This window comes from Plectropomus leopardus, chromosome 13 (genome assembly GCF_026936395.1).
Source record: "Plectropomus leopardus strain MGB_pleo_1.0 chromosome 13, ASM2693639v1, whole genome shotgun sequence".
Taxonomy (NCBI): Eukaryota; Metazoa; Chordata; class Actinopteri; order Perciformes; family Serranidae; genus Plectropomus; species Plectropomus leopardus.
In genome coordinates, this window is record NC_142188.1 from 32,695,735 (window position 1) to 32,715,266 (window position 19,532).

General features: G+C 39.2%; 1 protein-coding gene across 1 annotated transcript; it reads right to left on the reverse strand.

Annotated features, from left to right (window-relative positions):
• Positions 1-1,230: 1,230 nt before the first annotated feature.
• Positions 1,231-16,549, reverse strand: hells (helicase, lymphoid specific). Its single transcript, XM_042502749.2, has 23 exons — positions 16,209-16,549; positions 14,747-14,844; positions 13,825-13,943; positions 13,344-13,466; positions 13,180-13,221; positions 13,066-13,093; positions 12,873-12,931; positions 12,743-12,784; positions 12,362-12,589; positions 11,209-11,391; positions 10,927-11,070; positions 9,895-10,091; positions 8,308-8,401; positions 7,108-7,269; positions 6,643-6,788; positions 6,373-6,517; positions 5,676-5,759; positions 4,778-4,897; positions 4,468-4,584; positions 3,490-3,649; positions 3,186-3,282; positions 2,987-3,063; positions 1,231-1,950 (listed from the first exon to the last, which is right to left on the reverse strand). The coding sequence occupies exons 1-23, from the start codon at positions 16,214-16,216 to the stop codon at positions 1,862-1,864; spliced, it is 2,562 nt and encodes an 853-aa protein (XP_042358683.2). The 5' UTR covers positions 16,217-16,549; the 3' UTR covers positions 1,231-1,861.
• Between the last annotated feature and the right edge of the window lie 2,983 nt (positions 16,550-19,532).

The following is a 19,532-nucleotide window of genomic DNA, read 5'->3' on the forward strand; positions in this document are numbered from 1 at the left end:
CACATGACGAGTGACATTAAGATAAATAGTGAAGATTTTCACACCTGCACAACTTTGCACAACAGATTTCTGCTGATTTGGCTTCCTGTTATTGTAAGGCTGCCCTCTTCCAGCATTCATTCTTAGGGACTGCTTTAATATAACACGCACTCATATCGCTCTGAGCACAAAATGCACCTTTCAGAATAATTCTACTATATATTATTTTCTACTTTCTTTTTTTAACCAACATCAGTCTCATCAAATTCCTAAAATTTAAGAATTTTGACCCTTCAATATGCCCAGTTTTTGTCACGATATCACTATATTCTAAAATGAAACGCACAAAAAAATGAATTGTTTTCAATAGTACTACATGCAAAGTAGATTTTTTAATGATCATAGCTTGGGGTATGTCAATGATTGGCAACAACATTGATTGTGACAGTGCACAGATTGGAAATATTATGCCTTTTCTCCATTTGCCAAATGTGGTAAAATGACTTAATCAGTCAGAAAACAGTAAAAAGGACAAATTCCAAGGCAAAAGTCCAGAATGACACCCAGAAATAATACAATGCATGTTTTTATGCTGAGATGGCCGTGGGATCAAAAATGTCCATTTGAATGGGTTTCAATGGCGCATTTTTTTTACCTTCACAGTCTATGTAACAATCTATTTTCAACAGTGTGTTTTAGACTTATTGTAGGAGCTGAGTTGGAAATTCCAAGATCAAACAAAATTGCACAATCTTGCCAAAATGTATGTCATATGTATGATCACAGCCAAAGTGATCAAAAACTGAAGAATAAAAAGCGTGTGAAATGGGACAAACAGTCCCTGAGGGTTAAAATCATTTGTCATGACACTCAGTATGTTTACATGATGTTGGAAAAAGTCAAATTATTGTGCAGGTGCGACTAAAACTGGATTTTTAAAATACCTGTAAACATGTTAGTTCGACTGAAATCATACTCAGTCTAATTTCTCGAAGTCGGACTAACACACCTAGATAATGCGGTTGGGGGTCGATTTATGCTTTCATGTATACGCCGCAATCAGACCTGATGTGTGCTTGGTGTTCTGGGTATGCATATAGTCGCCATGCAAGGTTTGAAGTCCAACAGTATAAATTCATAGAACAAAGCTGGGAAAAACAATGTTAAAAGAGGAAAACCAAACAGGACAAAGACAAGGGTTAATAAAGCCTGAAGCTGAGGTCTTAACCAGTCTACAATGTGGAAAACAAATAAAACAAAGTTATGAAATTATAGTTTATTTATATAAAAAGACATAAAAGAACAAGTAAAGTCAACCTGCAGGAAAGTGCTTTGATTATAACAATGTTAAAGACACTAAAGATCTCGTGTTTGGAATGGTGTAACCTGACTGCACCATGTCACTACAGCTTTGTGAGCATGTTAGCAGTCAGAGGCAGGAAACAGAGCGTCCTGAGAGTGAGCAGAGCATCCAGTCAGTCTGCTGCTCTGATGTCTAACGTCTAAACGCCTGATGAATGGAATGTTGTGTTATGGATTCACTGACAGTTTCTCTGATCGTCTTAAAGCCGCTGTCAGGGAGAACAGAAGCTAAAACATGCGGCCAAACCAAATCTTTTTTTCCATCTTTAAGCATGAAAATAAAACATCACTATTGGACATCAAAAACTTAAATGATCTTAAAAAGAGAACAGTGGTTAAACAAAAAAAATCAACTCAGATATCATCATGTCAGTTTACTCAGTAAAAAAAACAAAATATACACGAGTCAGTCTACAAACAGCAGTTTCAGAACGTTTTTTTCTAGTGACGGCAGCTGGGAACTGTCCAGGTGCAGCTATAAGTTTCTCTCAGAAGTTCGTGTCTTAACAAAGACGAGTTTTCAGGTCAACGTGATCTCTGACGAATCTTTGGCATCGATCACTCTGAACACTCCCACCTTCTCTCTCTTGGTGCTGCCCTTTTCTTTGTCTGAAACACAAAGTAAACTTGACTTCAGTTCACTAATTACAGGGATACTTCTCCGATTTTCAACCAGCTTTGAATTGTAATAATGTGGGTAGTATGTGTAGATGAGCTAAACTTCCCTCCAGTGGATGCAAAATGTGTCATTCAGTTTCGCTGGCTGTTGCTCAAACTACCACATTTTCGTATTGCTTGCCACACATGCCACCACCAAGTAAGTTTTCTACTTCTTAAGCAAAAGTGACTACCATTGTACTTTTTGTCTGGTCATACAGCACTGATTTCAAGAGTATTTGCATCTTTCTTCTGCAGAGACATCCTAGTTTTATTTAAAGACCGCATTTTTAGGAGTACATAGTGTTGTTGACTGCTGGGAAACAAACTAAATAATGATGAAGACAGTCAGACCAGTGCCACAATTAATTCTGTAACACCCTTTTCCCACCAAAATTAGCCAGTGCACGCTAGTTTTTCAAACATGGCTGAACCTGCTAAATATAGGTGATAGACTGCATTTCCACTGCCTGTGAACACACTGCTGGAGCACACAAGCCTGCCTCTCGTGTGTGTGTGTTTTGTTGGTGTGTCTGTGCGATGTCACTGTCAGGCAGGAGAACAGGTAAACAGCAGACAGCAGTAGGAACAGAGATCTGTAAAAACATTTCAGTGATTTCTTCTCTTTACATATCTCTTAATCAGTTTCTCTGTCAAACTCGGTGCAGACTAACTTGGAAAAATGTTTGAGTGCTGTTCAGGTGGAGACAGATGGTAATTTGTGACAGCGCATCACTGTATCCCGCTAGTTAAGGAGCTGAAATTCTCGCGTTTACCAGCGTGTTGCGTTCCAATCAATGGCTATCAGCGCTGGAGGCGATAAAAACCCATGTCTACTGCAGTGTCATTTGACCCAGGTGTGAAAGTTGATAGCACTCATTCTCATTGCATTAAATAACCAGATGTCAGCAGGTATTAGTCGATTTTTTGTGCAGTGGGAATGAGACTTAAGTTCCCCTGAAAACTGTTGAGTGTTGTGTCTCCTCACCCAGTAAGTCGCTGCGATCCAGCAGCAGCTCCAGGTCCTTGTCGCTGATCACCTTCCCCCTTGATGCTTTCACCTCCCTGAGGAGGGACAAAGTTACAGCAAAGTGTCACTAGTTTGGTCACAGTGCAGATCCAGTTTTAGTTTTTCCTTTACATTCTCTTAACCTTCAGAGTATTTGAGGCAGAGGAAGATATCTTACTTCTCAGTTCCTCTAGCTTTGAGCAGCTCCATCAGCTCATCCAGATCAATGCAGCTTTTACTTTGGTTGAGCTCAGCTTTCCCTCCTTTGAACTTATCTGTGAAAAAGAGCAACAACCAAGAAGAAACAATTAAGTCCACATTTAGAAAATATTTCAGACTATTATTGGTCCAATGCTTGCAGTTCAAAATGTGGTGCAAACGAAGATCAAACTGGCTTGTTTTTTTAAAAAATAAAGCTGACGTCCTGCTGCAGTGCATGTTAAGGAGTTGGGGGCTTGTGCAATGAAAGTAAAACCACTCACTCTTGTGGATGACCATTTGCTCCAGCTTCCTCTTAGCTGAGGCTCTCTCCAGGATCTTCTGGTCAATGGTGTTGGCGGTGACCAGGCGGTACACCACCACAGGTCTGGTCTGCCCGATTCTGTGGCAACGGTCCTGAGCCTGCAGGTCTGCCTGGGGGTTCTGAGAGGAAAGAGAAGCGTCAGCAAACACCAACTGACACAATTCATGTACAGGGAACACTTGGGGCTCATTTATGCTCAACATTAGAAATGGACATGGATGGAGACTTCTGTCCTTGTTTTGCATTTGTCTGTATTTGTGCATGTTTTCTGAAAGCTTGCAGATACGGATGAAATGCAGTAGTACCAGAGATCGTAGGGTAGTGTAGGGTATTTAAAGCAAGACACGACTGTAGGAGACGAAGAAGACATTTAAAAAATTGTGAAATGAAATAAATCCATTTAAATATAGTGCAAAGAATTCTCCGTCCATATGCTGCAATGTATTTAATGACCTCAGAGACCTCCACCGTCGACAACGCTGCTCATTACCATGACCTCCGCTGTCACCTCATTCATTGTTGTCTGAAACTTTTGACTCAGCTCTCTAGTGTCATCTATTGGCTATGTCTATGACATCATAAATGACTCATGTAAGCATGAGGACAGTTATGTTTACGAAGTTGATGTTTTACTAAATGAGCTCTTGGAATGGGTCGCAAAGCTTTGCTATCAAGCGAGCCATTTTCTGACAAAAACTACCAAAAAATCTGTCTGAAGCCACAAAATATGTTTGCGCCTTATAATGAAGGAAGCGTATTCCCATCATCCCACCAACAGGTCTAAATGAGCATTCACTGATAAGATTTACCACCAGGTAGCAACTCTGCAGCACGCTACTTGTGATTATTTGCTACTTGTGAAGGTCACAGGTTGCCTTCTCCTGCTCCAGAATGTGAAAAACAGGTTTACTACATTTAATTTTTGATGTGCACTCACCCAGTCACTGTCGAAGATGATGACAGTATCAGCAGCTGTCAGGTTGATCCCCAGTCCTCCTGCTCTGGTGCTCAGCAGAAACAGGAACACTTCAGGATCTTTGGAAAACTTGGTCATCTAAAGAAAGAAGAAGAAGAGGCTCATGATTAATAATTACAGATACACTTTGAAATCCACTGCAGCAACTTAGCCAATTCTTGATCCTCACAAAAGCCTCTGAATAAACTCACAGAGCCATCAACAGGAACCTGCTCACAATGCTCCATAATATATAAAAACATTTCTGATTAAACAACTTGTTCAAACTCACATTTTCATCTCTGTCGGAGTAGGACATGCTACCGTCCAGCCGGCTGTACTGGAAGCCCCGCAGATAGCAGTAATCCATCAGAAGATCCAAGATGGACGTCATCTGACTGAAGATCAGAACCTGGATCACATCAACCAAACACACACACACACACACACACACACACAGACAGACAGACAGACAGACAGACAGACAGACAGACAGACAGACAGACAGACAGACAGACAGACAGACAGACAGACAGACAGACAGACAGACAGACAGACAGACAGACACACACACACACACACACACACACACACACACACACACACACACACACACACACAGACACAGACACACACACAGGACAGACAGATGCTGGCATCTAACATACCAAAGGCAACCAACAGCTGAGCAGAGGATAGCTGGCTCACAGCAGATGTAGCTGACATTACTGTGCTAATATTCAATACATCCACTCAGTGCATCATTCACTCAGCAACAAAAACAAGTCTTTGATATGCTCAGATTTACAATAATGATCTATAAATATCTCGTCTGGTTTGATTGCATAACATACCTGCTGCTGCTTAGTTCCAGTCCTTTTTATGTTAAAGGATCAGTTCTTTCTTACCTGTAGTTTTATTTGTCAGTATAGGTTGGTTCAGTTTGGGTTGCCCAGTGTTGGAGATATCATCCGTAGGGATTCTTTTCTCCAGTATCAATCAGTCAATAATTTTTCAATCAATTAATGATCAAACTATTCGCTGGAGCTGGGTAACATTACACCTCAGCTGAGAAGGATGCTATAAATAATTACATCTCTCAAAGTCATGAGCCTCTCTGCTACCAGTCATCACTTAGTTTGAAAGACTGTTTCTCTCTGCTAACACTGTCCACTGGTGTCCTCTCTTACCTTATGTCCCCTTTTCTTGAGTGCAGGCAGCAGTGTGTCCAGTATGAGAAACTTCCCGGAGCTCTTTACCAGCTGCTCATCAATCTGTAGGGGATGGCAGCAGGAGAACAAAGAAACACGATTAATGATACTTAAAAAAAACACAATGCCAAACACATGTCTATTCATGTCTCTTTTCAAAAACATTCATGGCCTCATTTTTTCCCTTCTTTTCCCCTGCAGTGTTTCCCCACAGAATTAGAATCCATGTCTATTTGTGCGTCCCTTTTTTTCTTAATGTCTAAATTCTGACATTCTTGTGGGTCTGTGAACACAGCACAGGTAGAACTGCTAATGAGTTTTTTTTTCCGAAGTAACAGTTTGAGGAAGTTTTTAATAATCTATCATTATGGTCAGAACAATGGACAAGAGGAGCAGCTGCAGAGAGGTGAGTGAAAGCAAACTTTTAGATGCACCTGTTGTTCTGCTGCTCCATCTGTGTCCAGAATACTCTCTGCTTTCCAAGAGTGTGGGGCAATGATTGAGTGAACAGAGTATATATTCCAACGGGGCTCTTAATAAACAATCCAGCTCCAAAAATAGAAAATCAATATGTGGCGGCAGATGTTTTAATCATGGTGGGTTGCCACAAATAAACTACTGTGGACAAGCCTGTTTTAAATTCAGGAAGCCTTGAGTACAAGTAACAGTGAGTTACCTTGAATTCCTGTGTGGCAGGGTCCAGGGGGTACTCCACCAGGTAGGGGTGGTTACAGCATCTCTTCAGCAGCATGAGAATGTTCTGCAGCTTCAGGTTGATCTGAGCGTCCAATGGACTCTGCACATCTAGCACTGGAGCTGAGCTGGAGGAGATGGAGATAAACAAACAGGTGATGTTAATAAAGCTAAAGGGATAAAACTCAATTTGAGCAAAGGCAAGGAAAGCATCACAGTTTCATTCTTTTCTTTGAGCGTAGACAGTGCTGACCTGAACTCCAGCTGCTCCTTGCCAACCTTTTCCAGGTATTTCTCCAGCTCACGCGGTGTGTCTCTATCAGTTTCTGCATAGTCCACCACCTTCCGACTGTGGCGCTTCGGCCTGCCACTCGACGTCAGCACTACAGGAGTCTCATTCTGAACACACCAAGAGGGCAGAAACTCAGCTTCTACTGGCTTTTTATGCTGATTAGACTGACCATTTACTAAATTAAAAACTCAACATGTAGAAAATAAACCTTCACTTATTCTATTAATCCTTCATGTCCCCCTAGTGACACTGACCGAGACTTTTAAATACAACACGATTCACAAATTACAAGACACAGATAAAACACATGTAAATAAAAACAAGAATAATGGCTTTTTTTTGCCCTGTCACTGCAGCTGTGGAGACTCCACTGCATGACTGATAGAAAATAAGCCCACAGAGACACGTTTCCTAGTCCGTACAGACCTTTTCCTGGCCCAGCATCTTAGCAATAGATTTGTTGACCACAGCGGTGTAAAAGGCCTCCTGTTTGCCCGTCAGAGGAGCGTAAACAATGATCTCCTTCTTAGGAGGAACCTCCAGCGTCACGTCTGACTTCAGCCTCCTGAGCAGGAATGGAGTCAGAATCTGAAATGAGAGAAAATGCAAATTTGTATTTTGTATCCATAGACACCCAGAGGAGGCCAATCCAAGTGTGTTAGAACCCCATTTGAAAAAAAAGTCTCTGCATGTAAAAACTGAAATCATGATGCCATACCACTTATGTTTCTTATAGTACAGAATAAATCATGCTCGTGTATTGAGGAAAACAACTTTGTGGTCAACCATCATGCCTGTGCTTGGCTGTGGACATACATACAGCACATAAATACCAGTTTGACAACTGCGCTATCACATTAAACACACTTACACTGAATAAAAATATAAATATAATAGCAACTTCTGTTTTTGCACCCAGACTTTTTCTATAAACACAAATAACTTGTTTCTCCAAAATTTTGGTAACAAATGTGTTAAAAGAGTGGACTTCATTGCAAAAATAGTGCACCCACCTGACAGGCCTGGCAAATCATAGCATATCATATATCCATCAACTTATTTGTCACATGAAATTACATACAACACAGTTTCAGTGAAATTAAATCCTGTCAATTCCTTTGAAATTTTACATTAAAAAAATAAATCCAATGATGTTTTGAGAATTTGGCAGTACAGCCAACCGTCCTCACAACAACAATCTTGCAGGTGGCTTGTCTGGCTCACTTGTGTGGATGGATGTATTGCTAGTTCTCAGAAATATTACTGGACATGACCGATGGTAATGAAATGAACATTCAGTTCTCAGGCTACATCTCTAGTGGACATTCCTGCAATCAGCAGCCAAATCTGTGGCATCATGTTGTGTGATAAGCCATCCCAAGGCTTACCTGTGTAGTAATGATGCTGTTTAATCAGTATCTTGATATGTCACACGTGTTGGCAAAGTGCTCTCTGAAACAATTTAAATAAATTTGTGACCAAAATTTAAGAAAACCAAGTACTTTGTGTGCTCGGAAAAAGTCTTAGATCTTTTATTTCAACTCATGAGGAATATGAGTAAAAACAAAGTTTTGGGTTTATATTTTGTTCAGTGTATTTGACCCATAATGTCTTTGGAGGACTGACCTGGTGCAACATGCTGAGGATGTTCTGCTCGCGCTCAGTAGCCACCACACACTCTGCTTCAGTGATGGAGTCAATGTCAAACCACGACTCAAAGCTGCACAGTAAAGACGTCAACAAGAGGTTAAACTTGAGCAATGACTCACAGCTCAACAAGTAGAAACAGAAATGAATCAGAAATGTCAAATCTCACTGCATACAGATAGAGCAAGTATAAACAGGTGTGGTGTTACTGAGGAAGAAAGATTTGACCTGATGACACAAAGATATGAGCCATCTTTCAAGTTAATGGTGTCAGTCTGTGAAAGACAAGTCAACTGAAATATTTGCCCAACTCTGTGTCAGACTGGACAATAGGCATGTTTACATAGGGCCTACTAATCTAATTAAAATAGGTTTAAAAGCCCAAACAGATTAAACATGATTCATATAAAACAACTCAGTCAGCTTCAACAGGCCCAAACCCATTCAAATTTCAATCAGTTTCAGAGGAGGAGTTTAAACCTTTTCTTAAAGTGATCAAAAGAAAATCTGTATCATGTAAACCATGAGGCTGATTCATCGACAATGAATCTGATTTATCGACGGCTGCGCTCTTTCTGTGCATGCTCCATCTTCACTTAAGGGGACATGCCTCCCCTTCCAAGCGGATGTGGACTACAGCCGAGAGTTTTTTATCGGTTGCTTGATTAAAAGCATCAAAACAACAGCAAATACTGCTTTGAAGAGGCAATAAATATCTGTTTTAGCCATTAGTTTGACTTCAGCTTCCAAGGGGGGCAGACTAGATGCTTGATGGCTCTGTAACCATAGTTACTCACTCCTGCCCAGATGCATGATGAGACAGAGCACTGTGCTGCTGTCAGAAGTTATCGGTTATTTATTTTCATAAGAGTTTGTGAAAAGTGTCAGTGGTCTGTGTCTCATGGTCAAAGCGAGAGTTGGCAGCCCTGTCATGTTAAAATCTTCATCATTTTTGACACGTCACACAGCTGCTCCATTAACATGTGTCAGCACATGTAAACACCAGATCGTGTTAGACGACATCCCATGTAAACAGTTGAGACAATCAGACTGATTTCAATAAGATTGAGACAAAGTGTTCATGTAAATGCAGTTAGTGTCACTTTTAAGCCAGGTCAGAGTGTGTGAAATTTATTTCAGGTGAAGCGCAGCACTATGATGTAAATAGAGAAATGCTTTTTTTTTTTAACTTAAATGATAGCACTTAGCATTGTTACATACATTCTGATATGATGTCTACATATTTATTCAGAGGCACCTACGGCATCAGCCAAGTGTCTTCTGTATTCCGATTGGTTGGTTTGTGAGGTGGGTCCTAATTATAGACACAACCTGTATCATAAATTTCTGACACTGTCTGTATTTTGATGCAGGCGGATTTTAGGTTTCTAAGTAATTTTCAACATCATTTATATTTTCTAGTTTTGCTGTGAATTCAGTGCATCATTTGATCCACCAACAAATAAAAACCTTAAACACTGTGATGGAGATCTTCACATGAACGCACTGCAGTGTGTGCAGCAGCATCAGTGTGATCAGCACTCAGTTATCATCATGGCTCTGTACCTCTTGAGGTCATCGAACACCTCTGGCAGCAGGAAGTTGAGCAGAGACCAGAGCTCGGCCAGGTTGTTCTGCAGCGGCGTGCCGGTCAGCAGCAGCTTGTTGTCAGTGGGCAGCATCTTCAGCTCCTGCACCAGCCGACAGTTGAGGTTTTTGATCCTGTGGCCTTCGTCCACAATCAGGTACTTCCACTGGAAGCGCTAAAACACAACACACACAACAGTTAAATTAAAGCTGCAACTACATTATTTAACATCAATGTATGCGACTTATTTTTTTTCAATAAATTGTCTTGTCTTTAAAATGTCAGAAAATAGTGAAGGCCGTTATAATTTCCAACAGCCCAAGATGTTGTATTCAGATAGCTTTGTTTTATTTGAGCAAAAGTCCAAAACACAAACATTCAGATAGGAAACAATGAAGCAGTTAGGTCATCACATTTAAGAGGTTTTGGAGGGTTTGCTTGAAAAATGACTAAAATGACTAATGACTCATAAAAATAGGTGCTTTACTTCCTGTTGATCAACTAATCAAACAATGGTTGCAGCTCCACAGTCAAATGTTGACCTATTTATTGGAATGTGGCTGCAGCTCAGAGATTCTCTCATTCATCAGATGCCTTTCACATATGACATTATAACAGTTATACAGTACATGTAGTGGAGAAATGAGAGATAGTAAGTCGTAGAAAAACAGTTGCTCTGCTCATTATGCTAAGAGTATGGTTGTGGTATTGGCACTGAAATCAAGATATCGGAATTGAAAAATGTTAGTTTTCAACAAACTGACCGCACAATTTTCCCTAAAAGTAAAAAAAAAAAAAATCTACACTTAAAACCTTACCTTGACAAGAAAGATGTTTGTTGTACTTTCAACAGGATTTGGCTAAAGCTTGATGTTCCAGCACACAGTATTCCCGTTCAGCTCTATGTCACATGTTGATAACCATTTAATACTCCCATTTTGAAAGGGGAAATGAACTGAGCAGCTTGGTCTGTGATTGGGTGTGGTGTTGTCAGGCTGCAGGGTTCCTACCTGCAGAAATTTTCTGTCGATCATGGAGATCTCAAAGGAGGTGATGACCACAGGACACATGTTGAGGGGCCCCTGAGGCCTGCGGATCTGCTTCAGCAGTTTGGCCCTCTCCTGCTGCGGACCGTGGTAAAGCAGCACAGACACCTGGGAGAAACACATGATACTGTTCACACTGCTGCACCACAGCAGAGACTGTCAAATCTACAGTTAGCTACAAACTTCATGACTATGTTGAGTTACGTGTGTTTCATTTGTCCAAAGAAGAATTTATACAACACCTACCTCTGGTGTAAAGCGCTTGAACTCATTGATCCAGTTGGGCAGAGTGGAGAGAGGGGCCACCACCAGGAAAGGCCCCATCACTTTCTTCTCTATCATCATGGCAATGTGAGCGATGCACTGGATGGTCTTTCCCAGTCCCATCTCATCAGCCAGGATCCCATTGATGCCATTCTCCCACAGCATCTAACACACAGGGACAGCACAGGACACTGGTTACACTCCAAAGATACTTCAACGTGGATCAACAAATCATATTCTGATTTTTTTTTAAACATTTGAACTTAGACTACTTTATATCCTTATGTCTACATTCTCTTCTTGTTTCTACTGATTTGATCAATATCACTTTTTCTACAAACTTAAACTATGAATGTAATGTAATGTAATGAAAATAAGTTAAGTTTGCCATTTCACACAGCAAATGCAACTAAAATTTTAAAGGCATCATGGGATATTTATGGCCTCATTTTCTACCAATCTTTGAACTTTGAAACTCAACCCTTATCCATGAAGGAACTATTGGGTGCATTTTACAGGCTTTTCATTCTTCATATTTTGATCATTTCGGCTGAATCATGTGTACGGTATACATTTTTGCAAAGTTTTGTATTTTTGTGCACAGTGGAAACTAAATAGTTACAGACTATTAGTGGAAAAAATGCTCCATGAAACCCATTCAAACTGACATTTTTGATCTCACAGCCATCAAAATATAAAAACATGCATTGTATTTTTTTTTTTGACTTGGAATTTGTCATTTTTACTAATTTCTATCTCATGATGTCTTTTTTTCATTTGTTTTTTTAAACCATATTTATTTTTAACCATATTAACCAATATGACCAGCGCACAGAAGAGGAAGTCTTGGCCCAGATATCCTCTGGCTACACCCGATTAGCCCAAATATTGGCCCTTGCCCCCAGAGTCATCATCAGTGTCATCAAACATGGGTTCCAAGATTTCGGGATCAATACATAGGCTAGGACTAGGACTAAGACTAATACTACCAATAACAATTATGTACTTTATTTTTCCCTTGAACAAAATTATTTTTTATTCTGTAGTTAAAACTAAAAACGCTGTCCGTCTGCCTATTCACACAATCACACATGAATAATAACTTTCCAAAATCTCATGTTGGTCAGCTCCTCACCCTGAGCCACTCGATGCCTTCGATCTGGTACCACCTCATGACCCCTCCGGTGAAGAACTGTGGCTGCTGGCAGGGCACCGGCTGGCCGTTCACTTTCCTGTGAGGATGCAGGAGATGCTTGGCGTTGTCTCGCACCGTCTCCGACAGACGGTTCTTGATGTCTTGGTTGGAATCGCTCATCTTCTCTATATCCTCGGCTTCCAGTTTCTTCTGGGCCGGAGCCTCGTCCTGATGGCAAATGTTTGACCGACATGTTTACATGGATTTGTTTGATGACCTCTTTCCTATACCCAATTTACAACTCCACCGCCCCCCCCCTATGATTTATTAAAATCTCTTGGCTAAGCACAAGGATCAGGTCAGAATAAAATAGAATATTACCGCTTCCTCCGCTTTAACTTTCTTGGCCTGTGACATGATTTCCTAGAAGACAAAATCAAGCAGAACCAATATGAGCAGATAAGTCGAAGACAAATCTGCAAAACAGACACAAAGCTGAATGAGAACATACCTCCTTTGACATGACGTCTGCTATTTTGTAGTCTTCATCCCTCTTCCTCTTCTTTTTATCTAGTTGAACAGGGAGCAGGGTCACACATTTTATTACATGTTTGAATTTAAAGTTTATATAACCAAGATTAAATGCAACACTAAAAGGGTTGCTTTATTTCAGTGTTTGTTCATGCTGGATAAGAGATACTCACCTTTCTCAGGCTCTGCAGTCTTTGTGTTCTGCATTTCAAAGACAAACATACTTCTGTTAACAAAGTTAGAAGACTACTTGAAGTTGAAATGTCATTTATAGTGAAGTGTCTCACCTTCTTGGTCTTCTTCTCTAATCTTTCCTTCTTGAGTTTCTCCTGCAATCATTGACAGAAAACAGTGAGGTGTTGTAGTGATTCAGCAGGTGCAGACACACACCCACACACCCACACAGACACACAGACACACAGACACACAGACACACAGACACACACAGTACCTCATTCTGTTGTTGCTCCATTTTAGTCAGCAGGAATTTAGAGTAGATGTTGCTTTTCTGAAGTAAATGCTGCAGCCTTTTGAACCGCATGTCATGAGAATCCCTCTCCCGAGACTCTCGAGCCTTCAGGTGAGCATAGCAAAAATAATCAGACATTAATGACATTTTTGATACCAGTGCTAAAACCATTCAATTCCTTGACCTCTCTGGGCCCGATTCCATTTCTATTCACATTTTACACAGCTTCCCAACTTATTGGGGTGTTGTGAATTGGGGTTGTTATCAACAAAGCGAAGTTGTCAAATGTTACGTCTTTTGTAAACACATGCAGTCACACAAGAACTCTGTCTAAATGGCCCACAGCCTGAAATGAGACTGTTTCTGATACTTAGTGCTATGGACGACCCAGCCACAGAAATGACACGGTTACAAAAAGGGAGATCACACATCCACATTAATCAGGAAATAAATAAAAACATACCTTTTCCATCATCTCCTTTTCTTTCCTCTCTCCTTCCTCCATCAGCTGCTTCTCTTCCTCCTCCATTTCCTTTGTGATGACCACTTCAGATGCCATAGTCTCAGATTTCACTCTGACATCTTCAAAGCAGCAACAGTGATAGTCAGTCTGATGGCTCTGTCCACACCCCCACATGTTCCCCCAAATGTCCTCATTATTTTACACAAGGTATCTGACCCATAACCAGTATCAATATATCCACTTTTCTCCACCTAATTTCAGTTATCATCAAGTCTCTTCTGTAGTGGAATTTCCATCATATTATGCATACTCTTATTGTGATGACCCATCAGCAGATAGAAACATATAACACAGTGTTTTTCAATGTATGCAATATGAATTCATTGTGCAGAATAGGGCTGCTGTTTTGTATGTTCACTAAGGGTTGAAATAAACCATTCCTAAGATGCATCACGATGCGGACATGGACAATTCTGTATCGATGCAGTGACAGCACAGAATCAATTTTGATCAAATAACATTGTTTGTTGATTTTCTGGCTGCTGCTGGACAATAAAGTTCAAAAGAGAACTTCCTGGTAGCAACCAGCACCGTATGGTAGCAACATTATATCAGCAACATATATATATATGTATATATATACATACACATAAATCTCAACATATTGGCCAATTCCAGTATTTCATTTTGTAGCCAATATCTGCAGATACAGATGATGTGCAGATATTATTGTGCATCCCTTTTTCAGGTTGATCCACTGTCATTAGTTCTTTCTTTCTATCTGTTAATAATATAATCAATAAATACATAATTTCCTTATTATCTCAACCTTCTGTCATTAATCTAAGTTGGATTAGCTCAAGAAAAACAATCTACTAAATCGCTTTGGGGCCCCTGGGTGTCACAGATTTGGGTGACTGACCATTTGGAGCTCCGGTCTCCATGGTTGTGCCCAGCGGCTCCTCAGATTCATCCGGTTTGGGGCAGTGAGGGGACCCACTGCGAGTTTCTTCCTTCACGCTGTCAGAATGAGGAAGAACACAAATCAAAACCAGAAGGGGCTTTTTTTCCCCCTTCTTTTTTTCTCCACACAGTCTTCATCCGCCCGTGTAAAAACAAGTTACAGCTCACAGATGTGCCCCGGCTGCTGTCAGCTGCAGCCAGGCACCCAATGCACTCAATGGAGAGGGTGTGTACATAATAAGGTCAATTATGACATCAATAAACTTCTGGTATATATCTTTAAGCTCAGCAATTTCATTATGAATTATCAATACCATCATAAACAATCATATAGAAAATATATTAGAATTGGCCTGGCTGGTTTGACCCTTTGAATCCTGGAGCGACATCGCTTTACTTATGCTGCTTTCAGATGCCTTCAACAAGCAATTAACCCTTTACCCCCTGGAAAATTGGCTAGATTTCTTTCAAAAATCTGGGAAGAGGGCATCAAAGAAAGAAAATAAAAACAAGGCAATGACTTGGAAAAGTGCTTAAAATAGAAATCTTTATGTAACAACATTTTAAATACATAATTAGGAAAATTGGAATATAGTTTTCCGGACTTCTTTCCATAGCTTTACAAAGCCTTGTTCAGGGCTGAAAGGTTTAAATACTTTTGACGGGTGTCTGAACACAGCACAAGAGAAGTGATTTCGATTCAGGTTTGAAAGGGTTAAACCTTTTCTAATGAGCAGCTTGATAAGAAATGTTTCACAAAACCTACAAAGTTAGTAGAGAATTATTTTTTTTAATCCTGAGAACTATCATAGAGGTATCATTATTATATATTTAAATTATTTTACAGATCTTTTTTTGTCCAGGGCATTTCTTTGTTGTTTTTTTCATTTCCCTGTTTGTTTTTTGCTCATTTTCAGGTAATTGTGTTGTACTTTCTACTAACTTCTTGCTTATTTCTGGGTCAATTCTTCTTTTTTTAAGGAGTCAAATCAACTTGCCCACGTTTCAAATGGTTAAAGGAGGCGGGAATGACTCAATTCATATGTTGGAAAATCACATTGCATACCATGACTGAGACCTTAAACCATAAGTAATCACAGGAAGTTAACATTCCACAGCACATGGTGGCTATTTAATATCTACACGCAAAATATATTCAAATATGACAACTTCAAGCACTAACTAAGTACAAAGAAATTATTCAGTGTTTCCTTGATACACGTTTGAATTGTAGCGATATAGAGAAGGCTTTAAATTCATTAAGAGGTTAACAGGTTACATCTATATAAGTGCTTTACATCGTGTAAATGTACGCTTCGTTGTTTAAAAACAGTTAAATAATGCTCGAGCACTATTGCCTCGAGCTACAACACATTAAAGACACGTTGTGATTTTTGAAGCAAAAAAATTATTCAACTTACCAGCTCATTGTTGCCAATGGCGACAGAGGACGGAGCTATGAGACTAATTCAACCTTTTCAAGTAAAGTTTACTGATAGTTACAAAAGAACTTGGTAAGAGTTACACAAGCAGCTTCCTCGAGCAGTCCTGTAAAACTATCTGAAGTCGCCGTACAAGTCGCGAGCTAACGTTAGCTTGCTAGTGGTTATTAATGTTTTTTTTTCTGAGTGTGCAGGGCCGCATATATTGCAATAAATCCCAAAATATTACCTTATCTAATTCTATGCAACTGAAAGACTACCTTTACTGCCACCCTGCAGCTCTGCAAAAAGCACAGCGTGATTCTTGAAGCTCCTAAGGCTCGGTAAGCAGCTAAAAACAACAACTACATGTCCGGCCAGCGCCTTTCAAAATAAAACGTCGGCGCTCGAACGTTACGCTCGAGAGCCGGTCTGTCAGGAATTTTAATTAAAAAAGAAAAAAAAAACAACCACAGAATCAAGTCTCGTTTAAATCATGCATTTGATTTAATTTGTGAACCAGGTGCTCGCAACATTCTAAAATAATATTGATGAAAAAAAAATGTATTTTGTAATTATGACATTGAAACTTTAATCATTCATTTATTTCATGAATGCCTGTGTATAAAATAATTTTTGATATTTGATACTGATATTTTGAATATTGCTATAAACGTCGACCCCAAAACAAAAAACCCATTATATTTCTTTAAGATAAGAATAACATTGATTGTAAAAAAAACAAAACAAAAGCGTTTTTGTAAGTATAATACTACAGTCACCAATGAAAATGGACTAAAACGATGCATACAACCATTAAAAATAGAAATCAGACAATATATATAGAAACATTACATGACTGAAGAATAGTAAAGCAATGACAAAAATAGAAAACTGTAAAGCCTTAAATGTTTTGTTTGCATGCTATCCCTTTGTTTAGGCTATATATGTTTTTTGTTAGTTTGATTTTTGTTTGCTTCCCTGTTTAATCGTTTTCTGGTTTTGTCTTTCTTGTTTTGTTTAATTGTTAACAATATTTGTGTAAAATAAATGTATGACTTGACCTATTACAATGAAGCTAAAAAAAATAGGTCTTGATTATCTTTTATTTTCAAGGCAGAATCTCCCTTATTTCCGCTATTTTCTACGTGAATGCGGCTCAACTGATGCAGTCAGACGATTTAATATGGGCGGGGCTATTCAATTTCGCGCCAGTTTGGACGAAACTATTGCTTGTGAGATAGGGGCGTGCTTGATTAGAGTGTAGATATAGTAATATTTTAGAAAGTGAAAACGACCACCAAATTAAAAAAAAAAACTGGTGGAGAACATTTAAAGATGAGTCGACAAAACAATATTCACAGCCTGCAGAGGATTTAATGTTCGGAGCAAACTATGTCACACCACAGCCACCCCTCTGATTGGAAATATGCGCCAGCTAATGTGATATTTCCCGCGAATGCTGGTGCAGGTGTCGTGGAATAAGGCCAGATAAATTTGCTGGATTCCGGCTGGTGAAACTGCCATCAGCTACATTTACCGTTTTATGGACAAAACTAGTGTTGTTAACGACGCTTATTTGCTTCGTGGTTGCTATATATCCTCGTTTATATTTGGGAACAAGTCTGTATTAAAATTATTTGTGGATGGGTTAAAAAAAGAAGAAATAAACTATTTTAATTATCGGTATGACTCTGCATTATATACCTGCATTGTGCCTTTAAATATAGCCTATTGTTTCTTTATTCTTTCTTTTTTTAACCTGTTAAAATCCATTTTAAGCACCAAAAAGGCCTACAACCCATAAAATGCAGTTTCACAAGTGTCAAAAATTGATGTGACTGTCAGGTGACATTTGCCTCAAAAAGACTTAATTTCATTCATGATGGTTTTATGTGACAGATTAGAGTTCACTCAGTCCATGTAAGTTAAAATACCTTTAAAGGGGCAAAGCAACCAATGACATGAAGTTTTACACCTGCCAAAAACTAATTTCAGCTCCTATCTTGTGACTGAAAGCTTATATTTGCCTCAAATTGATTTGATTTCAGTCTTGGTGGTTTAATGAGACAGATTATAGTTTACCCAGTTGCTGAAATACTTTTAAAAGAATAATTAAATCCAAAAAATGCAGTTTCACACCTGCCAAAAAGTGATTTCAGCTCCTATTTTGTGGCTGAAAATATGTAAATATATATATGTTAAATAAATGTTTGCTTCAAAGTGACCTGACTTCATTCATGACAGTTATGTGACAGATTATAGCTCACCCAGTCATTTTCTACCAGTTTAAATACTTCTAAAGGGAAAAAGCAGCACATACAATGCAGTTTTACATCTGCCAAAAAGTGATTACAGCTCCTCTCTTGTGACTGACAAATTAAATGACTTGACTTCTTTCAGTAGGGAATTACAGTATATGACAAATTGTAGCTCAAAAAGTCATTTTTATCAATTTAAATACCTCTAGAAAAAACAATCAAACCAATAAAATGCTGTTTTACACCTGCCAAAAAATGATTTCACCTCCTATCTTGTGACTGAGAGGTTATATATGCCTAAAATGACTTAATTTCAGTCATGATGCTTTAATGTGACAGATTATAGCTCACCGCATCCTTTTTACCAGTTGAAATACCTGTAAAGGGACAATTCAACTGATAAAAGGGATTTCATCTCTTGTCTTGTAACTGAAAGGTTAATTTCTTCTTTCAATAGGGTTTAATGTGACAGATTATAGCTCACCTAGTTGATGAAATACCTTTTAAAGGACAATCCAACCCATAAAATACAGGTTTATACCTGTCAAAAAGTGATTTCACCCCCTCTTTTGTCACTGAAAGGTTGTATTTTCTTCAAATTAACTTGATTTCAGTCATGACGATTTTATGTGACAGATTACAACTCACCCTGTCCTTTTTACCAGTTGAAACAATCTGCCAAAAAGTGATTACAGCTGGGGTTGCTGCTGTTGTAGTTTCTGCTTGGTGCCAGCAGAGGTCACTAAAGGTCACTCCAACATAAAGAGGATTGACTTTTCTGTATCAAAGGATCATTTCTCCCTCTACAACGTCAGCTCTCAGTGAATCACACACTCTTCTTTCTTTGTCCCCTCATTTCTTTCTTCCCTTTGTTCCTCATGTACATCTTTTCTATCAATTCTTATTCCCCTCTTTATTCCTCAAGACCCCAACTTCTCTTCTTTTATCCGCTCCATTTTTTCATGCGTTTTCTTCTTTTTTTCCCATTGTTTGTCCTCCATTCTTATGCTTGTCCTCTGTTCATATTTCCTTTCCCTCTTGCTTTTCTCTTTTCTTTTATCTC